Source organism: Chelonoidis abingdonii, chromosome 2 (assembly GCF_003597395.2).
Source record: "Chelonoidis abingdonii isolate Lonesome George chromosome 2, CheloAbing_2.0, whole genome shotgun sequence".
Classification (NCBI taxonomy): Eukaryota; Metazoa; Chordata; order Testudines; family Testudinidae; genus Chelonoidis; species Chelonoidis abingdonii.
The window spans coordinates 93,770,819-93,780,194 of NC_133770.1; the positions used below are offsets into that span (position 1 = coordinate 93,770,819).

General features: G+C 41.8%; 1 protein-coding gene across 1 annotated transcript in view; it reads left to right on the top strand.

Annotated features, from left to right (window-relative positions):
- The window catches only part of BMPER (BMP binding endothelial regulator), a 217,616-nt gene that overhangs the window by 120,961 nt on the left and 87,279 nt on the right, over positions 1–9,376 (top strand). The window contains exons 8-9 of the mRNA XM_032778745.2: positions 8,315–8,424; positions 8,827–8,967. Coding sequence (XP_032634636.1) covers positions 8,315–8,424; positions 8,827–8,967 — 251 coding nt within the window. The remainder of the gene's footprint in view (positions 1–8,314; positions 8,425–8,826; positions 8,968–9,376) is intronic.

The window sequence follows — 9,376 nt, forward strand, 5'->3', positions numbered from 1 at the left end:
ACCTCCTCTATAACTCCTTGGTTTCGTAGGTCATTATCAGGCCCTGGTGACTTGCAGCATCTCACTTTCTAATTAAAGATAACCAACGTCGTGATTTTAACTTGCTCTTTTCGTTTTATTAATACTTCTAAACCTACCCCTTCCCATAAGCATTCAACTATGTTAGAACATCATTCAGATCTTCAGTGAAGACTGAACAAAGACAGTCTTAGATCCTCTGCATTTCCAATTTCTGTTACTATTTTCTCCCTCTTTCCTGATCAGTTGGCCCTACCCCTGTCCTTGGTCTTTTCTTCTTCTAATGTATTGAAAGTCGGTCTGTTTCCCCCCTTTACCCATAGTCAGTTTGAGCTCTTTGTGCCTTTGCCTTTTAAATCTTGCCCTGCCATCCTTGTTATTGCCATATTCATCCTTTGTAATACTGACCTAGTTCCTTTTTTATATATGGACTTCTTTTATTTTGTAGGTATGCCAGATCTCGTGGTTAGCCAAGTGGTTTTGCCACATTTTCTATTCTTCCTACCCATTCGATAGCTTGCTTGGGCCTTAAAGTGTCCCTTTGAAGAACTCAACTCTCTAGTTGTTTTCCCTCAGTCTGATTCCCATGGGACCTTACATTCAGCTCTTGAGCTTACACAAATCCGCCTTTCTGCAAATCCTTTCTCTATTTTGCTTATTCCTTCTACCCTCCTTTAGAATTGCAAAACTCTATGATTTCATGATCACTTATCCAGCCTTCTACTTTTCAAATTCTCAAATGAGTCTCTCCTATTTGTTAAAATTCAAGTCTAGAACAGCTTCCTCCTAGTAGCTTTTGAACTTCTGAAATAAAAGTTGTCTGCGTGCAGTCCAGGAAACTTAATGATATCTGTGCCTGCGGTGTTAGTTTCCCAACATTCGGATAGTTGAAAGTCCCCCATCACCACCACAATCTGGGTTTGGATGATTTTGTTTGTTTTATTAAAAAAAGCCTCATCTACCTCCTCCATGGTTAGGTGCTGTAGTTAGACTCCTAGCATGACATCACCTTGTTTTTTACCCCTTGTATCCAACCAGAGACTCTCAACACTTCTGTCTCTCTTCCATATCCACTCATCAATGGTACTTTTTAATATATAAGGCACCCCCCCCCCTTTTTCCCCTGTCATCCTCCTGAGCAAACTATACATTCCACACCAACTATCAATCATATGTATTATCCCACAAGTTTCAGTGTCAACAGTGTATGTTGGTATTTATTTATTAGCACTCATCTCCTCTATACCCATTACTTCCGCATTTGTAATTAGGCATCTAACACTGGTTTGATCTTACTCCAGTTTGCCCTAACCTTCCCTTCTTTTCTCCATTATAGGCAACGCTCCCCTCTTTTTCGACCCATCTCCCAGGTCTCGTCGTGTCCCCTTACCTGTGGCTTTGTCACCTGTCCCGTCACCCCCTTAGTTTAAGCGCCTCCTCACTAGGTTAGCCATTGGTGCACCGTGTGTGTGTGTGTGTCTCAAAGGTGAACGCCATCTCTGTCCTCGCCAGTCTTCCTGAATAGCACCTTGTGGTCGGGAAGCAAACCTCTGGCGAGACCATCTTTCGCGCAGCATCACCTCCATTGATGCATCTTCTTGCCCGGGCCCCTACCCTGTGACACCTTTGATGTACTGGCCGCTGCTTCCAGCAGCCCCCATTGGCCTGGAGCAGCGAACAGCAGCCATTGGGAGCTGCCATTGGCTGGACCTGCGGACATGGCAGGTAAACAAACGGGCCCAGCCCACCAGGAGCTTTCCCTGCACAAGCAGCGGAACAAATTTGGGAACCACTGATCTAGTAGAATTCTTTGAGCGGGTCAACAAACATGGACAAGGGTGATTCAGGAGATATAGTGTACTTGGACTTTCAGAAAGCCTTTGACAAGGTCCCTCACCAAAGGCCCTAAAGCAAACTAAGCAGTACTGGGATAAGAAGAGGGAAGGCCTTCTCATGGATCAATAACTGGTTAAAAGACAGGAAACAAAGAGTAGAAATAAATGGTCCATTTTCAGAATGGAGAGAGGAAGTAGTAGGGTTTCCCAAGGATCTATACTGGGACCAGTGCTGTTCAACATATTAATAAATGTTCTAGAAAAAGGGGTAAACAGTGAGGTGACAAAGTTTTTAGATGATACAGAATTACTCAAGATAGTTAAGTTCAAAATAGACTGCGAAGATTTACAAAGGGATCTCCCAAAACTAGGTAACTGGGCAACAAAATGGCAGATGAAATTCAGTGTTGATAAATGCAAAGTAATGCACATTGGAAAACATTATTCCAACTCTACATACAAAATGATGTATGTTTGCTACTCAAGAAAGAGATCTTGGAGTCATCATGGATAGTTCTCTGAAACCAATGTTCCCTCTAATTTTTTCCATCCATATGCAGAATGAATTTTTTTATGTGCAGCACCAATATCAAGGGAGGGGATGTATAGTTCAGTGGTTTGCGCATTAGCCTCCTAAACTGAAGGTTGTGAGTTCAATCCTTGAGGGGGGCACTTATGGATCTGGGGCAAAATCAGTATTTGGTCCTGCTAATGAAGGCAGGGGACTGGATTCAATGACCTTTCAGGGTCTCTTCTAGTTCTATGAGATAGGTATGTCTCCATATTTAATGTGCAGATGTGTGCCGCCAGTAGAAACAAAAAACTTGGATATAATATACATTTTTAAAAAGTTACAATAGGTATGGAAGAAGAAATAATAATAATAAAACAAGGGATAATTAACAAGGTGCACTACTTAAGATGTTTGTTTAATATGAAATCAAATAAAAAGAAAATTAACACTGCAAAATTTTCAGTAGTCCTCTCTCCTCACCCCAGCCTCAGGGCCGGGGGAGAGGCATCTCTCCCCACTGCAGCCCCAGAACTGGGGGAAAAGCATCTCTTCCTACCACAGCCCTGGGGCTGGTGGAGAGGCGTCTCTCCCTGCCATAGTCCTGCATACCCCAAGCTCCTCCATCACTGTCCCACGCCTCACCCAACAGCCCCCACCCAACCCTATTCCCCACCTCACCCTATGTATCTTCCAGGCCCACCTGTGGCTATACCGCTGTGTGTGTGCCTGTACTAATAAGGTGTGTGGGCCTTGGTGGCCTCTTTTGTAGCCACACAGGGGCACAGCATAGAGGGAACACAGCTGAAAGCTTTCGCTCAATGTGCAGCAGCAGTCAAAACAGCTAACAGAATGTTAGGAATCAGTAGGAAAGGGATAATAAGATAGAAATTATCATTATGCCACTATATAAATCCATGGTATACCCACACCTTGAATACTATGTGCAGTTCTGGTCACTCCGTCTCCAAAAAGATATATTAGAATTGGAAAAAGTACAGAGAAGGGTGACAAAAATTATTAAGGGTATGGAACAGCTTCACTGTGAGGAGAGATTAAAAAGACTAGGACTGTTCAGCTTGGAAAAGATGTGACCGATAGGGGGGATATGATAGAGGTCTATGAAATCATGAAAGGTATGAGAAAGTGAGTAAGGAAGTGTTAATTACTCCTACACGTAACACAAGAACAAGGGATCACCCAATGAAATTATTAGGCAGAATGTTTAAAACAAACCAAAAAGAGTACTACTTTACACAGTGCACAGTCAACCTGTGGAACTTGTTGCCAGGGGATGTTGTGAGGCTGAAACTATAACTGGATTGAAAAAAGAACTAGAGAAGTTCATGGAGGATAGGTCCATCAATGGCTATTAGCTAAGATGGTCAGGGATGCAATGCAATGCTCTGGGCATCTCTAAACCTTCCACTGCCAGAAGCTGGAACTGGATGACCAGGGATGGATAACTTGATCAATTGCCCTATTCTGTTAATTCCTCCTGAATCATCTGGCATTGGTCACTGTCAGACGACTGGAAACTGGGCTAGATGCACCATTGGTCTGACCCAATATGGCCATTCTTAGGTTTTTATGTTGATGGGCCACTTCACTTTTAATGGTCCCTTGAAATATGTGTTAACTACTTATGCTAAACAATCTGTTCCACCTTGTATTCAGCTATGTCACCCAGAGTACATTTCCCAGACCTGAAGAACAGCTCTGTGTAAGCTCGAAAGCTTCTCTATCTCACCAACAGAAGTTAGTCCATTAAAAGATATTTCCTCACCAACCTTCTTTCTCTAATACCTTGGGACTAACAGGGCTAAAACACTGCATCCTTTGATAAGAGCCTTCTTTTAACGGGGACTGATTTTAGCATTTGTGGAACTCTCATGTTAATTAAACAGATATTCTGTTATCTGTTTATCTTTCTATTTAATCTCGTCTTTGGACAAACTGTAAGCCTCGTCATTTAAGTGGTTTTACTCCTTTACCAGATATTAACTAAAAATAAATTAATTGCAATTTGGAATATAGTGGTGAGCTATTAGCATCCCAAATGCCAAAATATGGGTTTCTCGCCAGTCTGAGAACTAAATTACTGGCATAATAATAAGTTAGTACCATGCTGGACTTATTTGCAGTAATCATTTTATTCCTTGGAAATGACAGACAGTTATCAATCTGACAGATAGATAAACTCTCAGAAGGTTGCAAGGTCAGAGCATGGCTCTCACCAAAGAAAAAGTAGGAGAAAGCATGTTGTTACTTCAAGTTTGCTTGCTCAAAAAGGAAGATGAGGTTAGTGATTTTATTTGAGTCTTAAGTGGATTTTTGTTCATATTAGAGAACCAATATATTATCCATCCGTTCAAAAGAATTCAATAAAACAGAATATGAAGAACAGAAGAGAGACAGGTGGAATAGCAAGCCTGGGGTTTTGCATTGCTTGCAGAATTGCAAGGTGTTGGAAGACTGAGTAGTTGCAGTGCTTTGCGAGGGAATTGATGCTTCTCTAAACTTTATTCTGACCTATGCTGTCAGATCCCTTACTATCGTGAGAACAAAACATTTCTGCAATATTTCCTGTCCTGCAGTCCTTCCAAAGTCATGTTATTTGCTTCATGGACTGTATATTCTGCACACTGATCTCCTTTCCTTTATTTATTTTTTGATGGTTCCATTCTGATTAATATAGATAACTTTAACATTATGTAAATTCATATAATTTCTGTAGACGTGTGAGCATGACATAAAGCTACACTAAAGGAGTCTATCAAACATCTTTACAGATTGTAATCATTTAATGGCTGTCCAGCATATAGCACTTTTGCGCCAGTGTAACTATATTGCAAACTCCTAATGTTAAACCAGTTTGAATTATGCTTTAACCAATTTAGTTTAATTCCGTAACATTCTGAATAAAGAAACATAAATGTAGTTTAGACTAGTTTAAGTGCATCTATGTTGGGGTTTGGACTGATTGATTTTAAACTGATTTACTTACATGGGTGCACTTGTGTGGTGGTGGGGCGGGGGAAGGTTTTCTAATAAAAACATGTCCTAAATAATATTTAAATCCCCTGCCTTCTGGGAAAAGTAGTTCTTTGAGTGATGGTCCCTATTGTATTATACTGAGGGTTTACGCATATGCACCATGCATCCAGAGCCAGAGATTTTGAAAATTGTAGTGTCAGTTGCTTCATGAATCTGCCTGGGCTCTCTTCATGGTTTCATCCAACGTGATAAAGGTCGGGACAGACCAACCTCGTCTCCAGTTCCGGGTCACTATTAGTGTTTTCTTGTATGTGATGCACTTTAAAAATACACAATTGTACATAGTAAGTTTTAGAGTGGTTTACTGTTTTATTGTTTTTATAGTAGTTTTTAATAGTTTGATAGTTTTAGGAGTAGAATTGGGATTCTTCTGGGATAGTTTAGTTCTGTGTGAATATCCCCTGCTTTCCCACCCTTATACCCACGTGCAGGTACTGAACCCTGCTAAAAATCCCAGGCTTTAAAATCTGTGCCTCCTGCCAATGTTCCTTCTCAGTCAGCCACGAACATCAATGCTGCCTCTACTGCTTAGGAGAAGCCCACATTTCGTCCATGTGCAGTATCTGCCAGACTTTCCCCAGCCGTACCTGAGAAGGTTGGGCTCTCCACCTCAGGAAGCACCTTATGGAAGTTGCCATGAGACCTGATTTGGACCCTGGTCAGACAACCCCCTTCCTCCCCACGGTATATCGGTCTGAGGCCGCCAAGAGTGTGCCTCCAGCTACTGAATCTGAGGCCAAAACTGGCAGTGCCACCACTATGGACTCTATGCTAGGGCCTACTCGGGAGATAAGGAAGCATGCACATAAGCATGCCAGTTGGTTTTCCTCTAAGCTTAAGAAGAGAGAGACTCCTTCCAGTAATGGGGACAGAGTGTGCCCTAAAGTGCACCAACACGTAAAGGACCACATAAATTGATGGATCCACTGGTGCCAGGTGTGGACCAGTCAACATCAGCATCCATCAGAGCTAGAAAGCCGTCTTCTCCCTAGATTCTGGGGACTGAAAAAGTATCCTTGACTCCTGGGAGGTCTGGAAAAGCACCAGAGTGCCAGGAAGTGTTTGCCTTGGGAGAACCAAGTCTTCACACCTTCTGGGGCTCTCTACTTCCAAGAAGAGTTTATCTCTGGGACAGAACATGCCACATCTGAGGCACTCCTCACCCCTCGCTCCTGGTGTGTACTTGCTTCCGCTGGTACTGCCAATGGCACTGGTCTCCGAGTTGTCTTCGAAGGAATCAGATGAGGGACAGGCAACATCCATCCTTTCCACTACTACAAGTACCAATGGAGGCCTTCTACATTGTGGCAGTATCCCCCACTCCGGCCACCACAGAGCCACTGGCTTCCTATGCCATAGGGCTCTCCGCAACACCCTCTGGATCTATCATGCTGACTCTACTGGGGATCCTGGCCCCAATATTCATCCTCAGAACCTGTCCATTACATCAGGGAGGGTTTACTAATAAACAAAAGTGATTTTATTAAGTATAAAAAGTAGGATTTAAGTGGTTCCAAGTAATGAGACAGAGCAAAGTAAGTCACCATGCAAAATAAAGCAAAACCACGTAAGTCTAAGCCTAGTACATTAAGAAACAGTTTACAGGTAAAATCTCACAGCTTCTTTCTAGTCTTCTCACAATCTAGTCTGTGAAAGCTTCTTTCACAGACTAGACTCCTTCCAAGTCTGGACCCAATCCTTTCCTCTGGTACAGTCCTTGTTAGTTCCAGCAGACATCTTAGGTGGAAAGCAGGGGTGTTCTCATGACTGGCAGCCACTTTTGTTCTGTGAAAAACAAATAGCTATAGCTTTGGCAAAAGGCGGGAATCTTTTGTCTTTCTGGGTTCACACCCTTCCTTCTAAATGGAAAAGTACCAGATTTAAGATGGATTCCAGTATCAGGTGACATGATCACATGTCCTGTGAGACCCCAGCCTCCATTCTTCCAGGGATAACCTGCAGGTACCCAGGAAGGTTTGCAAGTAAATAGAGCCATTTACAGGTCATTGATTCTGAAGCACCCTTAATGGCTTCCACTTAATATCTTTACATCAGTAATACAAGTTTATATCTTATTCTCCTAACTCCAGACATAGAAATAATACATACAAACAAACAAATGGGATAAACACACTCGATAAATCATGAGCTTTGTAATCATACCTTTCAAGAGACCTTTTGCATAAAGCATATTCCAGTTACATCATATTCACACCAATAAGCATATTTCCATAAACATTATGTAATGCAATGTCACACTATGTACCAGCTAAGGGTCTGAGTGTCTTGCATCCTCTTCTGATTTAGGTACTGCTTGTTAATTACCCATAGTGGAATACAACACAGACTACCACTCAAAGAAGAAGAGGGGGTTATTTACCTGTAACTGGGGGTTCTTTGAGATGTGCAATCCCTATCTGTGTTCCACTTCCCACCCTTATTCCCCTCTGCTGTGGTTCCTTTGGATCTGTGGTGGAGAAGGAACTGGAGATGCGGTCAGTCCATACCTCCCTTTATCACCTTGGATGAAACTGAGGAGGTAAAGGGAGGGGTGAGGTGAACAAAGGGCACATGCATGGACCAATGGACAGTACTATTTTCAAAATCTCTGGCTCCGAATGCATGCATAAACCCTCAGTGGAATGCAGACAGGGACCACACATCTCAAAGAACTTCCAGTTATAGGTAAGTAACCTCTTCATCTTACCCAGATTAATATCTGCCTAATGAATAGGGAACAGTTTAAAAAAACTTTCTAGACACCCAAATGGAAATATATAGCAAATGACACATTGCATGTGAATTTGGTCTGCGAACAGTAAACTGTGTTATTTTTGTTGTCAACATGGCATCCTTTCAACCATATTCTGTGTCTCTTGTTGTTTGTATTCAGGCCAGAGGAAAGTGTTTGACCTCCCATTTGGAAGCTGCCTCTTTCACAGTGATGTTTATGACAATGGATCCTCTTTCGTTTATGACAACTGCACTATGTGTACCTGTAGGGTAAGTCAGTAACAACATTCCTATGCAGTGTTCTGTGTTTTTTATTGCCTAGAGAGATGTTTGTAAGATCTGAGTACTACAGGGCCTGACTCTGTACTGTGAAGTATCTTGTGTGGTTATTTACATCCAGGCAAAGGGAATGTAAAGGGCTACCAAATCAACATGGTCAGATTTTACATGACTGCAAAAGCGCAAGTTGAAAATTAAGCCCTGATTGCATTATTAAATGAATACACTCTGAAAGATTTATAATATTTTATTCTAAGCAGATCTGATCAAAGTAATTATTAGCTACATTGGGTGGAAATGATTACCTCAACACACACAGATGTTATGATTTGGGGTGAACATTATCCTAATAAATTAGTGTCCCCTTTGCTTTTCTTCTGTCCTTTTGCTTAGAATTCTACAATGGTATGTAAGAAGAAGTGCTCACCTCCTGGAGAATGCAATAAAAGCAAGGAACACTGCTGCAAGGAGTGTGTCTCATACGTCTCTCCTGAGGAACTGAAAGTGTGCAAATTTGGGAATAAGATCTTTCGGGTAATGTTTTGGGTGTAGCTCTGATTTTTACCTTTTTTATACAACTGTTGGAAATAACTCTATAAGTCATTGGAGTTACATAAATATAAAACAGGCGTGAGATCACAATCAGGCAACTGTTGTATCTTCTTTTAGTTGCTCTCGTGCTTGGAGATAATTTCTTTTACTATGGTGTCTGTCAACTTATGCTTCACCAAAATGGTTAGACAATTCTGCATCACCTCAGAATAAAAGACAAGGCAGGACAGCCCTTACAAATCTTACTTCACCCTGCCAGCAGGTAGGGGATCTTGGGGGACAACTACTGCACTGGTAGGGTGCAAAATAAACTTTATTAAGAAAATGCAAAAACAGGGAAAATTCAATAGTGAGGGGTATGGGGTTTGTTAAGGTAGACAATTGGGGAGGG